This window comes from Zootoca vivipara, chromosome 2 (genome assembly GCF_963506605.1).
Source record: "Zootoca vivipara chromosome 2, rZooViv1.1, whole genome shotgun sequence".
Classification (NCBI taxonomy): Eukaryota; Metazoa; Chordata; class Lepidosauria; order Squamata; family Lacertidae; genus Zootoca; species Zootoca vivipara.
The window spans coordinates 58,794,161-58,817,279 of record NC_083277.1 but is presented as its reverse complement, the minus strand read 5'-3'; the positions used below and the strand labels follow the sequence as shown (position 1 = coordinate 58,817,279).

At 44.1% G+C, this 23,119-nt stretch overlaps 1 protein-coding gene across 2 annotated transcripts in view; it reads right to left on the bottom strand.

The window, feature by feature from the left end:
• RNF145 (ring finger protein 145) overlaps positions 1 to 11,509 on the bottom strand; it is a 59,299-nt gene extending 47,790 nt beyond the window's left edge. The window contains exon 1 of one of the 2 annotated variants that reach the window (XM_035105774.2): positions 11,192 to 11,509. Coding sequence is in view for 1 of the 2 variants with exons in the window: in XM_035105773.2 (XP_034961664.1) it covers positions 10,176 to 10,184 (9 nt within the window). In the remaining variant the exon portion in view is untranslated. Of the gene's footprint in view, positions 1 to 10,175; positions 10,567 to 11,191 lie in introns of those variants that run through there. The other variant, XM_035105773.2, reaches the window with a different exon arrangement.
• Positions 11,510 to 23,119: the final 11,610 nt, after the last annotated feature.

Genomic DNA, 23,119 nt, shown 5'->3' with positions numbered 1-23,119 from the left:
CGTCCTCCTTCAATAATATCTTGGTAATGTGCGCCCTCTAAAACTCAGAAGGAAGAAGGGTTAATATGAAACACATTCAGTGCCATGTTTCTAGAATAAGAGGTGCTGGAACCCACAAGGAAAGCCTGCCTCCCTTGTTCTCTTGTAATGAACTGCCAGAACTGAGTTCCAGCTGAAAAAAAGCCCTGAACATATTGTACTTTGTTTTATCATTTAATACAGCTGCCAATCTGGAATGCTAACACAGAAAGTAACGAGCAGTTATTCTTCCCTTAAGAAATAATATTGAGAAACCCTTACTACCAATGTAGCACAGTCAAACCTCGGCCGCCTCTGTTTGCGACCGCTTCGGTTTCCGACCACCGCGGACCCGGAAGTGTTTACATCCCGGTTCCGCGGCACTCGGATGCGCAGAAGCGCTCTACACAGAGCACACGCAGAAGCGCTCTATTGGCGCTTCGCGCATGCGTAGAAGCATGCCTTCGGCGAGCGACCGATTCAGGGAGCGACCGGCTCCATGGAACGGATTGCGGTCGCAAACCGAGGTACCACTGTATTACTACTATGTTTTAAACATATTTTTATTTTTTAAAAAATTAAGCCTACCCTGATAGAACTTCTCTCTTACACACTGGCAAAGCCATTTCTTGTTGATTCCAGGTCAAGGTTCTGTTCCAACCTGCAACACCAACTCTTGGAAAATTACCATATCTTTCCGTGTATAACATGACCCCGTGTTTAAGACGACCCCCATTTTTAGGGACTCCAAATTAAGAAAATGGGGGGAGATTGCCCAGAGTTGTTGAGCATTTTTGGGAGGGGGTTGCCTAGATTGCCAAAAATCGCTCAGCAGCCGCCAATTGCCCACCCAACTGCCACAGCGGCAGCCAATCAACAACAGGGATTGCCACAGCCACCAATCACCCAACCATTCGCAGCTGACCATCTCCTGCTCATGGCTGCAACCAATCGCTCGTGTCCCCCCCCCCTGCACTATCCATGTATAAGATGATCCCCAATTTTTAACATTATTTTATACTTAAAAAGTTGTCATATACAGAAAACAATGGTAATGTACAGTATCCCCCCGTTATAGTTGTTCAATAATTTCCCCCCACTTACAGGCCATATTAATAGAGATAGTATTAGAAAAGCCACAACCATTCACTTTAACCAATAAAGTAAAAAACTTCTGATTTACAAAACATGAGGAAGTTAAAGCTGCTCATTGCCCTCAAAGTGCAGGAGGAGGATCTGATGAAACCATAGCTGCCAAGTTATCCCTTATTTTAAGGGATTTTCCCTTATGCTGAATAGGCTTCCTCGCGAGAAAAGGGAAACCTTAGCAGCTATGGATGAAACTGGCAAGGTCTTTGGAGTTTATGATTACGCAAAGGGAACAAGGGGAGCAAATGCCTTGCGATTCCTGTTCTTCCTAATTGCGGTCTTGTGAGAAACAGCCCTTTTGCCTCTCCCCCACCAGGGAGAAGATGCCAGCCAAACATTGTCAAAGAACAGCCAAGAACTTGGAAGGCAAGACAAAGAGAGAGAGAGAGAGAGAGAGAGAGAGAGAGAGAGAGAGAGAGAGAGAGAGAGAGAGAGAGAGAGAGAGAGAGAGATTAAAGTCTCTGAAGAAGTTTGCATGCACACGAAAGCTCATAACAAAATAAAAACTTAGTTGGTCTTTAAGGTGCTGCTGGAAGGATTTTTTTTATTTTGTTTTGACTACGTCAGACCAACACGGCTACCTACCTGTAACTAGATTAAAGTCTCTTTACTTTTTTTGTTTTTAAAAAAAGAGTTTGTGCTTTACAGGCTTGATATTATGCTAATTGAAATGCTTATGGGAACACATAACACTGTGAAATGAAAATAATCTTTATTCTTAAAATAGTAATTATTGTAGTTTTCAGCAAGAATAGGCAAAGTTTTTTTAAAAAAAAATTCACTGCTAAGTTCTTCTCTTCATCATGAAATATATAGGGATCAGACTACGGTTACCATTTGTTTTTCTCAAATAAAAAAAAGTAAAACTAAAATAAGGTGACTGTAGCTGGGTTGTTTTTTTTTTTTTTAAAAAAAGCAAGTTTTTAAAAGGCGATCAATTATGCTAAGTAGCAGAGGACTAGTTCATCCTCAGGTTGTGATGGTGTATTGGGCAATGTTTGGCCATAGTTAAATAACTACCGTATTTTTCTGTGTATAAGACTATGTTTTTTTCTTTAAAGATTATGCTAAAAAGTGGGGGTAGTCATGGATAGTGTATAGTGCAAATTTCTTAAATTTGAATCCCCCAAAATACAGGGAAAAATACGGTATGTTCTAATGGACCAGAGAGGTAACCCTAGATAGAGATGAACACAACAATGGTTTATATTAAGATGTGTGGTGTGGGGCAGGACTGGAGTGGGCAGAAGGTCGATCAGGATCTACTGCTGGCTCTCTGAGTGATTTGCCACTTAGCAGGCCAGCAGGCAGACTGGCAGTGCCCACCTGGCACTCCTGCCAGGGTACCAACCTCCCCACTGCCTCTCCCCCCTTGGTGAGCAACAGCGATGCCACTTTTGGGAGGCCAGGTGTATGGCAGTGCCCCTCCCCATCAGCTGCTCCTGGGTCTTTGGCAAAGGTCTTCCCCACAACTTCATATCTGGCCCTTTTAACTGGAGATGCCACAAACTGAACCTGTTGCCTGCACACTCACAAAGACAAGGACTCCTCCTGGCCGCGGGAAAGCAAAAAAGCAGTTTGACTATTGTGGGGTTTATACAAAATGGTATCAATAATAGGAACGCTTCATTCTGTATGCAGCGCACCCTGGAAAATAATCCTACTGCTAAACCTCAAGTGGAAAGTAAGTATTGTGTGCACCAACACTGTAGTGAAAGGCTTGTCAGAATTTCCACTGGAAACCCCCCCCCCCCCTAGTTCATCGCAATAGCTGAGCAATTTCCAAATGATATCAAAGTAGGATTGTTAAGGGTTCACACAGAAGAAAGGCATGGCAAGCAAGCTATGCATTTTGAAATACATCGACTATTTTGTGTGTGAAGCTGCGGAAAACACAATCTCCAAAAGGATTCCACCGCCCGAGTTAATATAAATTAAGTTCTTAGCTACAGCAGCCAAAGTTCTATTTGCAGAAGGGTGCTCTTCTCAGCTTTGTGGCAAATGGATTAAAAGCATGCAGACAATCGTAATAAAAACAGCATGGCACCACCATGAATAAAGATGGCTCAATTTTCAACGCAAGTTTATTGTTCCAACCAAAGGCCAACAGTGGCAATGAAACAAAACAGATCATACCTCGAGAATATGAGCCAACATCCATGATGTAAGAGAGAGGTTATTGGAGACACCAATAAATTCAAATCCAATTTGATTTCAAATGTATAACCTCTGAATCACCGCAACAATTTATAGTGATTTTATCTAACACTTTTTTCCTTTTTTTGCAAGCCAGTGCGTAGTGGGCCACTCTGTGTGTTATGAAGCTATTATTGTCACTCAAAGGAAACCAAACCATGCCTGCCAGGGTGTACCCCATGACCGTGAGATTAAGAGTCCCACACTCTACCGACTCATCGTTCTGCCCGGACACTGAGGTCCAGCTCCGAGGGCCTTTTGGCGGTTCCCTCACTACGAGAAGCCAAGTTACAGGGAACCAGGCAGAGGGCCTTTTCGGTAGTGGCTCCCACCCTGTGGAATGCCCTCCCACTAGAGGTCAAAGAGAACAACTACCAGACCTTTAGAAGGCATCTCAAGGCAGCCCTGTTTAGGGAAGCTTTTAATGTTTGATGGATCTCTGTATTTTAATGTTTGATGGATTTCTGTATTTTAGAATTTCTGTTTTGTTGGAAGCTGCCCAGAGTGGCTGGGGGAACCCGGCCAGATGGGCGGGGTATAAATAATAAATTATTATTATTATTATTATTATTATTATTATTATTATTATTATTATTATTATCCTTAAGGTTTTTACTTTACAACCAGTCTGATCATTTTTGAAGGAGATACCATGCATATAGCTTTGAGGAGATGTCTTAACACAGTGTTTCTCAACCTTTTTTGGGCCACGGCACACTTGTTCCGTGAAAAAAATCATGAGGCACACCACCATTAAAAAAGTTAAAAAAATTAACTCTGTGCCGCCCTATATTGACTATAATTATGACTGTAAGAAACACTTGCCAATTGCTGTGTTGGTTGCTATCTCCTGTAATAAGGTTTCACAAGCCGTCCGGTGGGTTAGTGTCGTGTATAGGCGGCCGCCAGGCACGTGACAATGCAAATCGCCCTTCTCATCGCCGCACGTCGCGGCACACCAGCCAGCGTCTCGCGGCACACTAGTGTGCCGCGGAACAGCGGTTGAGAAACGATGTCTTAACAAGCTAATTGGCCGATAGGAATGAGCCACAAACCTATCGCCTTTCTTATAAATCAGGAAAATAATACTCATTTTCTATCCAGAGGGTGTTTGGCCCCAGTGTTAGAAACTCAGATACCGTGTTTCCCCCTTTTTAAGCCGTAGTCATAAAATAAGCCAGGCCAGGATTTTAAAACTTTGTAAAATATAAGACATACCCCGAAAATAAGCCCAGCAGCGCCGCGCCGGATCGAGGAGGCAGCCTGCCGGGTCTTAAGAGTATCAGCGCTGCTCGTTTTTGAGATTTCTGAGTGGCTCTGAACTGTTTTCATGAAAAGAAATTGTGGAATGGTTCTTCTATCCTACTGCCTTTTAGACTGTGGCCTGCCGGCAGCCTGCCGGATCAGCACCGATCAGTGCCGCACTGAGCACCGGATCGAGGAAGCGGCCTGCAGGGTCGGCGTCCAGCAGCGCCGCATGGAATTTATTATTATTATTAATTTCAATTCTTTCCCACTTTACTGTATATTTAAAGGAAAATTCTCAAAGTGGTTTACAACACATTAAAGCATCAAATAAAACAAATTCAAGCTTCAAGGAAAATAGTTCAGATCCTTCTCTAAATGACACTTTGCTTTCTGGGGAATGCCAAAAATCGTTCACCGGCCAGAACGCAGCACACAAACCGCTCGCGTCTCGGTAGTGGCACCTGCCCTGTGGAACGCCCTCCTCCCAGCAGATGTCAAGGCAATAAATAACTATTTTACTTTTAAAAGACAACTGAAGGCGGCAGCCCTGTTTAGGGAAGTTTTTAATGTTTGATGCGGTATTGTTTTTAATATTCGGTTGGAAGCCGCCCAGAGTGGCTGGGGAAACCCAGCCAGATGGGCAGGGTATAAATAAATTATTATTATTATTATTATATTATATACAATTGCCGCTTAAAAACTCAGACTCGCACTTTGTTCTGGCGGGTGAGCGATTTTTGGCATTGGCCGCTTGATTGTTGGGGGGGGGGGGAATCCTGAAAATCGCTCACCCGCCGGAACGCAGCACACAACTGCTCGTGTTGCAGCTGCCTGATCGCCGCCATTAGCCCTCCTGCTTGCCGCTCACATCGCAGAAACCACGTATCAGCTCCGCGGCCACTACCAGTGGCCACCAATCATGCTCCCACTTGTTGCGACAAGGGCAGCTGTCTACTGGCTGCCACAGCGGCAAGCAGGAGGGTTAATGGCAGCGATCAGGCAGCTGCGATGTGAGCAGTTGTGTGCTGTGTTCTGGCGGGTGAGCAATTTTCGGGATTCCCCCCACAACAATCAAGCGGCCAATTGCCACTTACAATCTCAGGCTCACGCAAAAAAACCATTTGCACGTCCCCCGCCCCCCCAGCACTACCCGTGTATACAACAAGCCTAAATTTTGAACCTCATTTTTGGGTCAAAAAAGCTCGGAAAAGTACGGTATATAGTTGTTCCGTAGCAGAAGTACTCTAAGAAAACAGTGTGGTGTGAGCCTAGAGTGTCAGACTAGGGCCTGAGGGATCAGGGTTCAAATCCCCACTCAGTCATGAAGCTCACTGGGTGACCTTGGCCAGCCTCTGAACGTACCTCACAGGTTTGTTGTAGGGATTAACTGAGGAGGGGGTGAACCATGTACTCCTTGGAGAAAAAGGAGGGATATAAATGCAATAAATAAGCTCTTCTGCTTACATTGATACAGGAAAGAAAGATTCTTAATTCAGTTTTGATTTGTACGGACAAAAGTTAATCATTTTAACCCCAAAATCTGCTATCAAAACTTCCTCTGCCAAATCAATGTAATCAAGTCCCCACTTCCTTGGCTCTTTTAAAATTTCTTAATTTAGCTGGCTCACTAAGAGAGTTATAACCCTGTAAAAGGGGGTGGTGGGTTAAGTCTGTGCAACCAAGTCTCTTGCAAACATATTGCATCAATTTGCGGAAGCATACAAATAAAATCCTAATCTGCCTTTTTATTATCCCAACACGCCAGGTTGCACTAAAGATTGCTAAACCCTTTCTGGATGTTTTCTAGTCAGTTATGGTATCTTAGAGAAGAGCTAAAGGTATCATAATTTGCTTTTCTATAATTACCCCTACACCTGGGCTTACCCTGAGCATTTGTTTATGGATAATCCTTTGATTTCTGCAAAACAGATTGGTACCATGCGTGGATTGCCCAGAGTTGTTGAGCTTTCCCCCCATAACTTTTTGTACATGATAAGAATCCTGTGATCTACCAGGATCAGCTGGGGATCTACAGGTTGGACATCCCTGATATAGTTGTGAAATTGCATGAGGAACAAGGTGGAACCATAGAGGATGCCATAGGACAGCTCCCAGGGTGCTGAACAGCAGCTTCCCACAACTACTTTCTGGAAATGGCCCTGGAGGTATGAGCGGAACCACGGAAACACAGTGCCCTCAACCCTCATCTCCCTGAGACGATCCAGAAGGATACCATGGTTAACAGTATCAAAAGCTGTCAAGAGATTGAAGAGAACAAGCAGGGTCTCCTTCAATCTCTCCCCCCAACAAATGTCATCAACCAGTGTGACCGACAGTTTCTGTGCCGTGACCAGGCCTGAAGCCTGAGTAACCAGTTTCTGCAAGCATGTCTGAAGCTGGACCGCCATCACCTTCTGGATGAGATGGGCCATTGGCCTGATTCAGCAGGCTCATCTTATGTTCAATAAATGATGAAAAGCAACCTTGAAGTGGCCGGCAATCTAGAGAAGGCACTTTAACAATCTGAAAGCTCCTGCAGCTCCTGCTTTGACCATGCCTTGCCAAGTGAGTGAAAAAATGACACGTCTCCGCAGGACTATACTCTGACACCTTCCTTCCAGTCAAAGGAAGGCAGCTCCATGAAAGGAGCTCTTGGGGCCGCTTCTCATGTGGTATTTGGAAGATGTCAGTGTGTATCTCCATGCCTTAAAAGGAGTGAAAGTTCCATATGAGAAAGGCGACACTCAGGTCTGCATCCACAGACATTTAGATCTGTCCTTCCTTGCAGATGTCTCGCAAATGCGCCTTCTCAAAAGAGTTGGCCCACACTTAACTTTAGTGGGCTCTCTGGCACAAGCAAGCACAGGATAAATCAAATTAGTGATACAATATTTCTAAAGCATTTGTGGGGGTATTGTTTTCGTTTGTTACTATGCTGTGTATTTTTGTGTGTGTGTTTTGTAAACTGCTCTGTGACTTTCAGATGAAGGGTGGCATAGAAATTAAATCAGTCAGTCAGTCAATCAATCAATCAGAGGCAGTTGGTTTTCTTTTTACCTTGCCATTCTCCCCACCCCCTTTTGTATCCTGTCTTATTAGACAGTGCACCTTTAGGCAGGGGCTGTCCTATTTTTTAATAACTGTGCAAAAAACCAGGCACAACAACAACAATAATATGCCACCCATCTGACCGGGTTGCCCCAGGCACTCTGGGCAGCTTCCAGGAATTTATAAAAACCACCGTAAAACATCAAACATTAAAAACCTCTCTATACAGGGCTGCCTTCAGATGTCTTCTAAAAGTCTTTATTCAACAACTACCCCTGTGGGTAAGAGAAGAGGGGTGTGTGCTCCAAGATACCTATGTAACATACCTATGTAGAGTAAGTACAGCAGGTTCACAAAAGCAGTAAAATGTACCAGATATCCGGATGAAACAATACTGAGCCAACTCAAAGATACAAATCTATGCTGTGCTTCCGGGTATCTAAAGCAGCTTTTCTCAGCCGGGTGCCTTCTACATGTTTTGAACTACAACTCCCATCAGCCTCAGTAAGTATGCAATGCTGTCTGGGGCTGAAGTGAGTTATAGTCCCAAACACCTGGTGGGCATCCAGTTGGGAATCTCCAATATAAGGGTACAGTATATGTATTCATACATAGATGAATGTATGGAGAAAATCTCATGGAATTTCGGCAACTGTAAACACAGCACACGCTGAAGGACACCATCGTCAAACACTTTTACTACCCAAGACAAGTACACATTAAAGTTATATTTAGTTCCACAGCTTTAAAAATAAATAAATAAATCACTGCAGTCAGGTATTTGGAATCAAACATTGTGTGATGGTATCATGCAGAGTACTGGTTGAAAAGAGAAGCCCATCAGTTGGGCTTCTAATACGGTACGTAGTTTGAAGTACCAATAGACAAGCTAAAAAGGGCAAAAGACAATAATTCAATGGATTTTGTGCTGTGTTTACTTACAGCAGACTATAAAGTAACACACCTTTTTGCAGCACATGTCAGTTCTGCAACATATTGATTTATCTGCAGTTCTTAATTCCCGCCCCGGGGCATGAGATATTAGGGGGGAACTGAAACGAGCTATTTGCATCACTTTCAAAAGGGGACAGGGGAAATCCCTCTCTGGTATACTTGGCTGATTTCAGTTCACTTCTGACATCAGTTTCTTCACTTTGTAAGTGTATACAGTACTGTGAAGCAGACAAAAAGTTATGCTGAAAGATGTTCACATTTCTGCTGGAAGAAAACCTGGTTTTTATTTCATAATGGAAGACATTATTTCATGCAGTGATGTTAAAAATCACACTGAGTTGCCTATTCCCTGTTGAGTTGCCAACATTTTATCCAGCAAGGCTCCTGTGCATTTAACAGCTTTAAGACAAACAGAAATGCAGTAGATTACTTTTCCTGTATTCCACAGATAGTTTCTGAATATTATTTTTTACAAGCTATGCCACTGTTAGAAATACAGGAGCTTTGTTCATGAAAGTGTTGGCAACCCTATTTCCATATCACTTTTATGCAAATATATTCCTAACAGTATAACTAGAAGCCTGTCAGAATGCCTACTCACTCAAGCAAGCCAATTTTGATTTACAGCTTTACTTAACAACGATGTTTTTAATTTAATCTGCAGCTCAATCCTAAACTGGACAAAGGCCCACTGAATTTTGTGGAATTCTCCCCAAAATCATGTACAGAGAATTGCAATTTTATACTCCACAATAAGTAAAACCAAGAGGTTTATTATTTACATCAGATCTGCAGTACAATGCCAGCATGTTAACTGTGTTAATTTACAATAACGTATGGAAAATTAATCTCTTTGCCTCTTCTACACAAAACAGTGAGCTTTAAACATATCTCTTAACAAAAATTGAAGCTGATCACAGCCAGAAGAATCACATAGCTTATAAATGAAATTCTTTCCAGAAGTCTACATTAACGAGAGCAAAATCTGCATGTGATCATAACCAAAAGGTTAGCATACTAAGGTGCTGGGTTTTTTAAAAATATATAATGCGCAGGAGTGGAGCCTGTTAAATTATCTTTAAAGTCACATTTTTCTCCAGCCCAACCTGTCTCCCTAGCACACACACTCCTTTCCTGTACTTGCCAGAGGACAAAGTAATACCTGACAGGGAGGCAGATTTCCAATAGCTACCCATCTGTCAAGGCAAACTGCAGCTCCAAAGAGAAAGATTATTATTATTTTTAAAGCCAACACATACACACACATATTGCAAGCCTAAAAGAATCAGGTTCGGAGGGAGAGGTGCAGGCAGACTGCCCTGCTCACCAGACTGAGAAAAGGGAAATAATTCTTACATAAGCATTTGCTTTATAACTGGACCTCTTCAGACTCCCCACCTTCCTTCCTTCCTTCCTCCCTCCCTCTCTCTTTTTAATACCGAGTTTCACACACAAAATGGGACGGTTTTGCAGTAAAGCATGCCTCGCTGTAAAAAACAAAAACCGCTCGCAACGACTGACCATAAACAAATAGCTATCGTCCATACTCCAATCCAACATACCTGGGGCATGATCTCGACAGGCCTTTATTTCCTAGTAATCAGTTCCGGATCTAGGTGCCCGGGGCTAACTCGGCGGCAAGACCAGTAAGGTGAACAGACCGAAAGCGTTTAGGGAACAGGGAGCCGCAAGTGCCATTGCCAAACCTCAGCACCCAGGTCATCACCCTGGGTGAGGTTAGGATCCCACCGCAAGGAGCCAACTCACTCACTGGAAAGCGAGTTCTCCCTAACCCCCCTGGCCCTTTCACTCCCCCGCACCTCGCTTTTGATTCCGATTCAGCACTTTCCATTAATTTACAACTTGCTGCGGAAACCCCCCCCCGTACCCTCCCCTCCTGCGAGCTCAGCTGCGTCTGAACTCTAGTAACCCCTCCAAAGCTCGCTGCCAGACCTAAGCGGCAGCAAAAGCAGCCTCCAGACCTGCGCGCAGCAAGGAAAAAGGGGGCAGGGCGGGGGGGGGGGCTTCCCAGCATTGCTATTGAAAAGGAGAGAGAGAGAGAGAGAGAGAGAGAGAGAGAGAGAGAGAGAGAGAGACTGCAGTAACTCAAAGGCACTGTGCAACTCTCCCATGAATCTGGCGATGAATTTGGCAAATGGGGAGGGGGTGTTTGTAAGACCTTTAAGAGAAACCAGGCAGGGACGACCCCCCTCCCATCCTCGTCACAACCTCCCGGCCTTTTAAGCAGCCAAGCCAGGAGTTTGGGTGGGAAAGGGCCATAATAATGTGGGAGGGGATGGAGGAGGCCCTTGTTGGGAGGGAATATCCTCAGGAAACGGGAGGCGACCGGGGGGGGGGGTAAAAAGACGGTCAGATCTGGAGAAGAGAGGCGTTGTTGCCAACGTGGGCGAGGGTTTGGAAAGGATCCTGGGGGGACGGATCAAGGAGGAGATCGGGGAACGGAAGGGGATCCGGGAAGGGCCCCGAGGCCCCGGAGAAAGGGCCGTTAGGAAGGCTGGGGAGTGGGCATGCTGGGCGGGGGTGGGGAATGCAAGTGCCTCGGGCGCTTCTCCATCACCTGGGCTGTGCGATCCGCCTCCGCCCCAGCCGGGGGGCTTCGGATTGTTCCGCTGGCGTGTTCGCCCGCTCCTCCTCCTCCTCCTCCTCCTCCTGGCGGCTCCTACAGCAGCTGCCAAGGCTCCATGCCCGGCCTGCGACGGCTCAGCGGCACCCGATCGGCCTCCACAGGCAGCAGCATCGTCGTGGTCGTGGTCCGCCTTCCGGCGAGCGCCGCTACCCCATTAGCAGGCGGCCATGGGGCCCTCCGCGGTGCTGCGCTCTGCGCCTGCAGCCAGTTCCGAGAGCAGCCCGTCCGTCCCCCTCCTATAGCCCTTGCCGCCGGAGAGCGCATGCGCCCGCCCCGCCGAAACAAAAAGTCGCCGCCACTGCTGCTGCTGTCGCGGCCGGCGCGCTCGCTCGGTTGGCGGGTGGAGGCAGGACGCGGCTGGCTCGCCCTCTCCCGGGCGCCGCGGAGCTTGCAGGTCCCTTTCCTCGCCCGCGGGGCCATCCCAGGCGCTCCGCGCGGGAACGGAGCCCAGCCAGCGCGGCCGCAGGTGGCCTCGCTCGTCGCGAAAGGCAGAATGGAAATCCGGTGGAGAGAGAAGATTCCCTCAGGGTGATCCCGCTGCCTGATTCTAGCTGCTCTGGAGTAAGCCCCGTTGTGTCCAGGGGCTTCCAAGTATGAATCGAGGATTCATAACCCCAACTATATAAATCTAATAAGAAATGATATTCCACAGCTTTTTAAAATGTATTTGTAGGGGCGTTATTGTTTTGCTGCTTTTATTTATTTTTTTACCTTGTATTTTTACCTTATGAACCGCCCTCCGTAATATAAATCTAATAAATAATAATAAGCACCTAGGAATTTAGGACTGGTGAAATACTATAATTGCCTACTATGAACTAACAACAAATGATAATTTATTACTCTGCCTATCTGACTGGGTTGTCCCAGCCACTCTGTTGTTGTTTTTAATATCTTTATTTAATATTGAACATAAAATCAGTATAACTCAACATAAATCAACACAAATCAACATAACACAAATACAACCAGAAATCCAAATTATACAAAATTAAATCAATTATACAAATTAAACCAACTTATACGGTAGTACAAACAGAAGGGGGGGAAAATGAAAAAGAAAAAATCTAAAAAGAACAAGAAATACAAAAAAGACAAACAAGGTAAGAAAAAAAAATACAATAAACTTCCCAGCATTTCCATATCAGTTCCCTATTTACACATAAACTCTACTATGCTTCTCCCTTACAAACTTAACTTTTTATTCTTTATTTCATTTTCTTATTATATATTTATTAAATCCAATAAACTTGTGTGAGCTTAAAGCAAATCACCCATCTAGAATTTATTCCTTCATTACGAAGATAATCCTCCACATACTTCCATTCTTTTTTCCATTTTTGTTTAGGGACTTTTCTAACTATCGATGTTAATCTAGCTAAATTCATAAACTCCACTAATTTAATATACCAATCTTGAATGGTCAGTAATTTATCTCCTTTCCAGTTTTGAGCAAGCAACAGTCTGGCCACTGCACATGCATATAAGAATATGTTTCTTCTATCTATTGGTGTATTCTCGGGGATTAGTCTTAATAATAATATCTCCGGCTTCTTTTCAAATGTCCATTTCAATATTTTTTTTAAATTTTCATAAACTTCGGTCCAAAACTTTTTAACCTTTTTACAACTCCACCAGCAGTGAAAATAATCCCCTTTAATTTCATTACATTTCCAGCATTTATATCATTTTAATATATTTTTTGCTAATTTTGCCAGCCACTCTGGGCGGCTTCTGGAATAATATAAAAATGCAGTGAGACACCAGACATTAAAAAGTAAGCCCTCTGTGTTCAAGGGGGTGCTCTCTCTAGTCCAGGATCAGGTGCAGATCTCCTAAGCCTGTCCCAAGGTATAATAGGTTTTCTGGAAAATAAGATGGCCCTTTTGTGGACAATAGCAACACTTCTCTTAGGACATCCCCCCCCCCCCAATAATGCCACATCAGGAAATCGGATGGGCACAGCTGGGTATGGTCAAGCCCACCCAGTTCACTTGTCCAAGTCTCGGTAATGCAAACCAGATTATTGGTGATCCAGTCCTGAAAGATCATGCTTGGCATTCAATAGCAGCACAAACCAGGGAGGCTTGATGGATAGCCTACCCGTATCTCTAGAGGAAGGAACAGAAACCAAACGCCAGGGCCTCCATCCCACGTGGTAGCTAGCCTCTCCACCTGAACCCCCACCCACTGAAATTGCGGAAGCATCTTAGCAATTCCTAGCTACATGCCCAGCAAGACACATTTCAGCATTCAATATCCAAAGGCAGTTTTAAGGTTGCACAACAAGGGCCGGTGCTAGGTTTTTTTGCGCCCTAGGCGAGATCACCTTCTGCCCCCTCCCCCGGCCAATCATATTTCAAACGCAGGGCGCCGGCTCCCCCGGGGCGCCCCAGCCGGCGGCCTCCCCACTCCATCCCAGCTGGTCCTTAACAGGTCTGTGGCTTTAAGATTTCTGAGCTTGGGTGCTTGATCCCTTATGTCCCTTTTTCCTGGTGCGTCATAACATTTAGATGATAAGCTGAAGGGCTGGGATTGCCTAATTACTGATTTTTGCAAGCTCCTCTTGAAGTCTTTTTGGTTAAAGGCTGGGTTTTTTTCCAATTAGAAAATGTTAAGTAGATAAGTATTGTCACAGGAGTTGTGCAAGGATAAGCATGTACAGAGGGGATAGGTGCACAAAAGTCAGTGTAGGGAGGTGGGTATGGGAAGCAGCAGGGACAAAAGAGTATGGAATTGTTTTGCCTGCCTTAGCTGGAGTCTCGTTTCCTGTTTAAGATAAAGGTAAAGGTACCTCCGGCGCTCATCTCGCTCTATAGGCCAAGAGAGCTGCCGTTTGTCTGCAGACAGCTTCTGGGTTATGTGGCCAGCATGACTAAGCTGCTTCTGGCAAACTAGAGCAGCACACAGAAACGCCATTTACCTTCCTGCCAGAGCGGTACCTATTTATCTACTTCTACTTGGACGGGCTTTTGAACTGCTAGGTTGGGCAGGAGCTGGGACCGAGCAATGGGAGTTCACCCCATCAAACCGCCGACCTTCTGATCGGCAAGCCCTAGGCTCTGTGGTTCAGACCACAGCGCCACCCGCGTCCCTTTAGGCTGTTTCCTGTTTAGTGGAAAGCTATTTGAGGATGTGGGTTTGAGCTCTTTTTCCCTTCCTCTTGCTGAATCAAATGCAAACCTGAAAGCAAAGCAGAATTTGTAGCTATGTTTAATTTGTGGGGAGCACTTAAAAACCCTATAAACATGGTATATAAATGCTCAGCGATGCTACTACTGCTTCTATAATAATAATAATTATTATTTAACATTTTTACATTTTTATTTTTGTTATATGAATAAAATAACTAAATAAGGTGTTACAAATGTAGAAAACACAAAGAAAACATTCAAAAACACATTTCAAAAGCATAGATATGTACCTAAAATTAAAATACCAAAGGTCAAAAGTACAATGAAGCATTCCAGACCTCAAGAGATACTGTCAGTAACTGATATTGTAGATTGTTGCTGTTAATATATGTCATAAAGTTCCACCAAATTGCATTTTAAAAGTTTCAATGCATTTCCACATCACTTTCCAACCACAAAGTCTGGTTTGTTGTTGTTGTTTTAAAAAAGTGGATTTGTTGCACAAAGGTAACAGAGCCCTATAATCCTTTTAAAATGTGCACACCTGAAGTGCACACCTCGAAACCTTACTGCAAAATAGTGGCTGTCCGAAAGCACCCTTCATTTTTATGATATCTTTCCTCTGGAACTATTATGATGCTGTATTTATACTTTTTTTTAAAAAAAAATTATCAAAGATTTCTTAATTTACAAAAATATATGCATTGTCTCTTTTTTTCAAGTTGTGATTTCTACAGATCAGTTTCATTTATTGTGAGACATTAGTGTTACATACAATACTGCTTCTATTATTATTACTCTAACAAAGCAACAGGTGTAAGGCCAGCAATGTAGTACTCTATTCTGTACTCTACTTCCAAACAGCATTAACACTGTCAATGTCGGATCACATGGGCCTTCTGCTCTGGGTGAGATGGTTATGTTTTGTTTAAAAGCAATGGTTACATTTTAAAACTGTGCATTTCTATCTCTCTCTTTCTCTCTCTCTCTCTCTCTCTCTCTCTCTCACACACACACACACACACACATGTGGACTCCAGTCAAAATGTAGGATATGAACCTTCAAAACAAAGTAAAAAATAAGTATGTGCTCAGGTATATCTCTCACTGTCTTTTTTCACGTGTGCCTGTTATCTCCAAAAGTAGATAGAAATCACAGAAATCGAGACTAGAACATATAGTTGTTGCATATGTCCAGTGCACATGTTATGTTCCACACTTGGTAAGCACCCATTTGATAACCAGTCCCCTATCACATGGACAGTATTTTCTACATTGCTGACAATGTGAACATAAAAGAAACAAACACAACTCATCTATTTTTCAGGTCAAAGGCCAGATCTCCACTTGGACAACCTTCCTGGGGCCACACGTCAGTAGTGGGCAAGGGCGCAAGCAAAAGCGGGTGGAGCAACAAATATAAATACTACCTTTGCATGGTAGGCTGCTTTCTCTTTATCCTCCATCTCGGCAAGCGAAGGGCAGGATCAGAGTTCAAGAGTACATTTCAGCCAGACAAAAACACTCAAGGAGGGTGTGAAGCAGGGGACCAGTGAGGGGTTTCACCTGAAGAGAGTTCTGAGGAAGGCCGGCATTTCCATGAGGTCAGGCAAAGCAATTTGCCCCAGTGGCAGATCCGACCCTGCCATTGTACTGCTGCTAGCCCCTCCCTGGCTTCAACTATGCCACAGCGCTCTTGCCTTTGCCGTTAACTCTGTGCCCTTGCTGCTACATTGTTCTGGCAGTATGGGTGCATCTGTGGGTGAAGATGCAGTTGCGGTGGCAAGCCGTTGGCAGTGGGGTGTTTTGCCTACAGTAGCAAAACATCCTAGGCTGCTCCTGATCCTGAGGGTCTCCTAAGAGAGGCTTGAAGAGCCACATGACTTTCAGGCCAGAATGACTCCCCTGGTGCAGGAGATTACTCTTTACAATGAAGGGGAAAGCAGGAAATTCAAGCAAAGCTTGACAGCAATGAATTGTTATCAGAAGCTTTTGAAAAATACATTGCTTTCCTTTGAAGGATATGATTTTTTCAAAAACCCTCCAGCATTGGAATGCGTGGCTCATTTCTATTTGTTGCTGTTTAAAGGAGCGGACAGACTTCCCCTCCCACAGTAAGACTAGACCTCTTGCAGTCAGATTCCCCGCCCCCCCCCAAACCATTTGTGTTTGAACAGTTGTCATGCTATAGCTGGAGGACGGAGTCCTCGTGCAAGGATAACTGCAAAGATGGAAGGCACTGCCATCACTCCTAAACACACAGACACAAATATTTCTTAAAGTCATATGCAGTTTGCTTGCATGGATGCGCCAGCATTGCAAATGCCAGGCACCCTTTGTGCAGGCTTTAGGGCAAAGCACAGACTTCAGATACATGAATATGTGAGCAAATTGCACTAACAAACAAATGTCCACAGCCAGCCAGGAGGATCAGACTAATCTGAGGTCATGCACATTTACAAATATCAATGATTTCCCCAAAACAAAAGTTAATACAATCATCTTGATTTTTAGAGGAATGTGGGGGAGGGGAATGCTAAATTCTCCCACACCTGTGGCTTGAGGTTGGGGAATATTAATTTCCCTGGTTGCCAAATCTGGAGAGATTATTTGTAATAACAGGGCTCTTTCTTTATGTGACTTAAGGCTCATTCACACTTTTGCTTGACCTGTATTTTGAACATATTGTGTATCAATTAATTCCTCTGGATCTGAGAAATTGTTCCTCTGTGGCTGTGCCTTGCAAAAATCAGATCTCACCTGCTGAATCAGATCTTATCAGGTGCACGGAAAATTTAAAAAAAGATACTTTGATTACTGGGTAATCAAAGTAAGCGGGTAAGATTGGATTTTCACAAGGCACAGCTGCAGAACAACAATTAACAGCTCTCAGTCTCAGGGGAATTAATTGGTGTACATTCTGATTTTTTTAAAATAATAATAATAATGGGGCAAGTGAAAGTGTGAATGAGCCCTTATACAGACCCACGAGGCTTTGATAACAGAAGGGTGACCAGCTAGCTACTTCTCATGCATTCTGTATTCATGATGTATTAGTATTTGTATGATTTTCCAAGTGCTATAACAAATCATATTCTCCTATTTGGCAAGAAGGCAAATTATTTCCCAACCTGAAACTTGTCAGGATTCCTTTCTGGAAAAGGTTTTGTTTAGAAATGTGGAAATCTTTCAACAGGGAAACCAGGCACACAGATTTGCAGCCGTGTATCATTTGAGGAGAATCATTTATTTGTCAAACATTTCAAAGGCCTCCTGCAATTTTAATTTGTTGCTGCCATGATGTTTGCAGCTATAATTTACCCCATTATTAACAGAGCTTTATGTAAATTGGATTTCTCAACTTTTCAGCATATGATAAAGAAAAGAATCACTCCTTCTCAGAAACAAAAGCTCTGTTGATTTCTGAAGAATAAAAGCTTGCAGTATGCAGAGGAATCTCATTAAAAGTTTCCAAAGGTTTTCTCAGAACTGAGAGATAATGTGGAGGTCTGATGACAGTGCCTGGACAAAAGCCATCACCTTAAATTAGTCAGAAAGGAAATTCCTTTGAGGGCATCTGAAAGAGGCAGAGAAAAATGTCATGGAAGAAAATGCAGCATTGTAACCGTTATCATTGGAGAGAAAGTTTGAGCTCTCTTTTTAGTTATTAAAATATGGAATATTTACACAGTGTAGAGAGCCCTTCATGGTATGAACTAGGTACTTGAAAACAAAGGGAATGGGATATGAAGGACTAATTTAAGCTATTCCAAGGGTGAAACATCAGAAGTGTAAAACATCATTTACTCTGTGGATAGAACACCAGAAGTGCCTTGCTGGATTGGACCGGAGGCATATCTAGCCTAGCATCTTGTTCCAACAATGGCCAGATACCTCCGAGAAGCCCTCAAGCATGGCATGTGCAAAACAGCCGCACTCATGATCTCCAGCAGTGGTAATTAAAGGCACATTGCATTTGATACTAGAAGCAGTATCATGCAAGCGTTAACAGTAAACAAGTTTGAACTCCGTGGGGAATTTCCTGTCTACCCTGGTGTTTGAATCATCAGACATGGCAAATACTTAGAACTCCTCTGGACTAGAAAAGTCTTCTTTCTGACTCAGTTGCTTTTGTAAAGCAGAATCCTACTCTAGCAGAAAATTATTTTTTTAAAAAGCATATAGTGAGATTTCTGCACTTTAACTGCTCAATCATACAGACTAGCATTTGTGTGTCTTCTTTTCTGCATTTTCTTTTAATTGTTACAACAGTTTTTCAGAGAGGAAAAAAATCACAGACAGGCAATCATTATTATTCATTTGATGGTTTTGGCTTATTTATTGTGTAATGCCAGAAAAGGCTCCTAAGCGGCATACACAATACAGTAAAAGAACCCTAATAAAACTTGGGTTCAATCTAAACTCGCTGCTGGGGCTCTGCAGAAGATAGTGGTGCAACAGCTGCATCTGTAGCCATCCCTGCGATGGAAGGAGTGGATGTGTGGGTTGGAAGGAGGATGGTCAGGCCCAATCCCTGAGCCATCTCCAGGGTGGCTCAGGGATTGGGTCTGGATCAGGCCTGATACTGGCTGGTGATGGCTATGACATCAGCTTGGGATCTGGAGCAACTCAGCTTCGCCCTGCCCCTGCCCCATCCTTGGAACACAAATCGCTCAAGGATCATCTTCTAGTCAAGCATCCTGTTTACATCAGTGGCTGGCCAAATGCCTCTGGAAGCTCATCAGCAGAGGGACGGCCAGCCCCTGTTGTTTACATTCAGCTCTGGTACTGGGCGGCACACTGCCTCTGGACAGGGGCAATCCATTCAGCACATCAGCTGCTGTTGCAACTGACTCAATTTGTCAAAGGTAATGGCCATCACTGCAATCTGGAGTAAATCAGGGGAGGGGAATAGCTTCATTATAAGCATAGTTATGAGGCATCTTATACAATGCCAAAGTAATGCATTGTATATAACATTTTATAAACACATTACAGTGTAGAGGCAATTTGTCAGTGTACAGCTCTTCACCAACAGGATTTTACAAAAACAACAGCCTTACCTTGCCAAACACGTTTCCCTCAGCCACATAAAATATGAAATGTACATGGACAAGACATGCATTTTTCATGCTTAAGGGAAGGGCAGAAGTTTACTATGTACTTAAATTCCCTCAGAATTCTCTCTTTTCTTTTCATCTCTTCCAACACAAGATTCCTAAGGAAAGTGATGATTTTAGCTTAGACATGGGGAACTTGCAGCCCTTTGGATATTGTAGGACTTCAGCTCCCATTAGTCCCAGACAGCATGGCTAATGATCAGGGATGATGGGAGTTGTAGTCCAACATCACCTGGAGGGCTACTAGTTTCCCATCCATGCTATAAAATATTTTGAAGCAGGTGCAAGCAGAACGGACCAAAGACACTACAGAGCTTTGCTTTACACTGCCAAATCCATGTACAGCTTGCATTATATACAGGAATGAATAGTCCCTTGTGGTCCTGTATTAAGTAAGAGCAAGGAAACACATATTTAAGATGTGGTGATGAAAATGACATCTACCCAAGAAGAGAAGGGGGCGGGGATATAGCCTTTTACCTTTCAGTTGCATTTAAAGTGTTGGATTGGTAAGGGTAGTATCCAATGATGTTTGTTTACAGACAGATAATACAGTGCTGACATCTACAAAGCACTAGCACAACCACTGTTAAACACATCTGTATTGCCCATTGCTGTGCTGTGCTGAGGGGGGCAGGCTGCAGAAAAGGAGAGGCATTGCTGAAAATAGCCTCTCTTCCCATTCTACTGATGAATCCCTTCTGTCAGCAGAGAGACAGATTTGGACACCTCCCAAGGTGCAGAGGGCAAGCAGTAGCAATTTAAACAGTGATCTAAAACTTTAATCTGTCATAACTGGAAGAACAGCTTTCTGGTCCTCCTCTTGTAAGGCATACAATTTTGAGGCTGATCATGAGATACACGAAAGGGACCCTAATATGCAACGACACATACTCAAATTAACCTTCACCTTCACCATGAATAAAACAGTTCATGCCTAACTTGGAACCTGATCCAATCCACTGTCAAAAAGTAAGCGAAAGGGATAGAAATAGATTTTAATGGCTATTGTGTCAAAACTAGGCCAGGCTGTCACTGTTTTCAGGTGATATTCAGTCACATACCAGCAAATTCAAGTTGATTTGGCACTTTTGTGATGGCAAAATGTACTGGAATGGTAGGATACAGATTGTTCAGCACAACTTTGTATGACCCCACTGCAAACAACTCAGAATGAATGCTCAATAAACAGCCTGTTATCTTACCTCCCCACAAACTTTATGAAGTCACATCCAAATACAGTACTCAGTAAGATTGAGCCAGTGTGGTGTAGTGGTTAAGAGCGGTAGACTCGTAATCTGGGGAACCGGGTTCGCGTCTCTGCTCCTCCACATGCAGCTGCTGGGTGACCTTGGGCTAGTCACACTTCTTTGTAGTCTCTCAGCCCCACCTACCTCACAGGGTGTTTGTTGTGCGAGAGGAAGGGAAAGGAGATTGTTAGCCGCTTTGAGACTCCTTCGGGTAGTGATAAAGCGGGATATCAAATCCAAACTCTTAGAATCATAGAATCGTAGAGTTGGAAGAGACCACAAGGGCCATCCAGTCCAACCCCCTGCCAAGCAGGAAACACCATCAAAGCATTCTTGACATATGCCTGTCAAGCCTCTGCTTAAAGACCTCCAAAGAAGACCTCTTCTTCTTCTCTTCTAAGATTGCCTGCAAGAGATATATATTGTAGATGCCAACATTGTATTACATTACAGTAGGCAACTCTCAAAATTGCACCCATGGAAAAACCTGAGTGCCAACTCCATGTCATACCCACTCAGGTGCAACACTTATACAATGGTGTATAAGTCAAATAGTACCCAGGGCTATCAGTTTTGAATTTATAACATTACTGGCTTTAGCTGTCCACTGAAACTCAATCCAGCTAATAAAGAGATGGTGAACCTGTTGATTTGGGAGTAGATGGACAATCTGTTGAGCAGGTTCTACTCTCTATGAAGAGTGAGTGCTCCTTAACACAATATTGCTGATCATTTCTCAAGTGGCAGTTGTGGCAAGGGATGTTTTTCCAGTTAGGCCTGGCATACCAGCTGCACACTCCTCTACTACACAGATGAGGAACCCATGGCCCCCCAAATGTTGTTAAATTACAACTCCCATCAGCCTTGTTGACTAGGGCTGATGGAATCCAACAGCTTCTGGATAGTCACCCCTGTCCAATAGGCAGGCCCTCTCAGAGGTCCAGAGAGGCCTGGGCTATTTCATGCTTTTGAGGACACATTCACCGTAGACTAATTTTGTGCTATCAAAACTATATTTTGATGAATATTTAGATGAATATTTATGAAAATCTAAAACTCATTAATATGATAAAATCTGTATCAGTTAACCAAAAATGCCAGTGTCCTTTCCCCAAATTACATACCTTGTTTGCTTGAATTTGCAGCTCGAAGCTGACACTGTATTGCATTTTGGTACTGTCACAGATGGGTATTGGCTACTCCCGAGTAAGCACTCCACACATCCTCTGGATTTTCAGAGTTTTATTGTGCATGCTATATACAGTGGTGAGATGTCTCAAATCATGTCTGCTCTGCATGGGGCAGAAGCCTACAATGGTGTCTCGTGGGCTCTGACCCCCCTTTTAAGACTGGGCATCCAAACGCCCCTCCTTTTTGCTCTATGGGTCCTCTGTGGGCCCAAAACAGGCTCCTGAGGTGCCCTTCTACTTACTCCCTCCTTTCCAGCCCCTGCTGAAGCTAGCTCCTCCCCTGCTTCCCTGCTACCAACCTGGAGCTGAGCCACCAGGACTCTGCAGAGCCCTGGACCCGTCTTAACCCTTCCTGTTCCTGATTTAAACTCCCAGACTTGCTGCTGCTCTCCCATCTGATGGAAGTAAGCAGAGTGGGCTGCTCTCTGCAAGCCCTCTCTCTTACAGGTACATACAAACAGGGACCCAGGTGGCGCTGTGGGTTAAACCACAGAGTCTAGGGCTTGCTGATCAGAAGGTCAGTGGTTCGAATCCCTGCAACGGGGTGAGCTCCCGTTGCTTGGTCCCAGCTCCTGCCAACCTAGCAGTTCGAAAGCATATCAAAGTGCAAGTAGATAAATAGGGACCGCTCCGGCGGGAAGGTAAACGGCGTTTCCGTGCGCTGCTCTGGTTCGCCAGAAGCAGCTTTGTCATGCTGGCCACATGACCCGGAAGCTGTCTGCGGACAAACGCCGGCTCCCCCGGCCTATAGAGCGAGATGAGCGCCACAACCCCAGAGTTGGACACGACTGGACCTGATGGTCAGGGGCCCCTTTACCTTTTACATACAAACAAATTGCGAAACTTATCAACTGTCAAAAAATTTACAAGGGTCTAAATTTGAGGCCCCCTTTGAGCTTTGTGTCCAAGCCAAATGGTCCCCTTGTCCCTCCTCTGATATGCCCTTACAGGAGTAAAAATAACACCCGTATCCTCCATCATTCATGCCATACCTCTAACTTAGAGCAATATGTGTAAACTATAGCTGCTGTCCAGGGATCTTCTGGTCTAGAATGAAGCAACCACACTGGCTTCCAGATGTTGTTGGACAACAACTCCCATCACTGCAAACCACTGGCTAACCTTGATCTATTCCTCAAATAGTTTCCAGGCATCATTCATATGG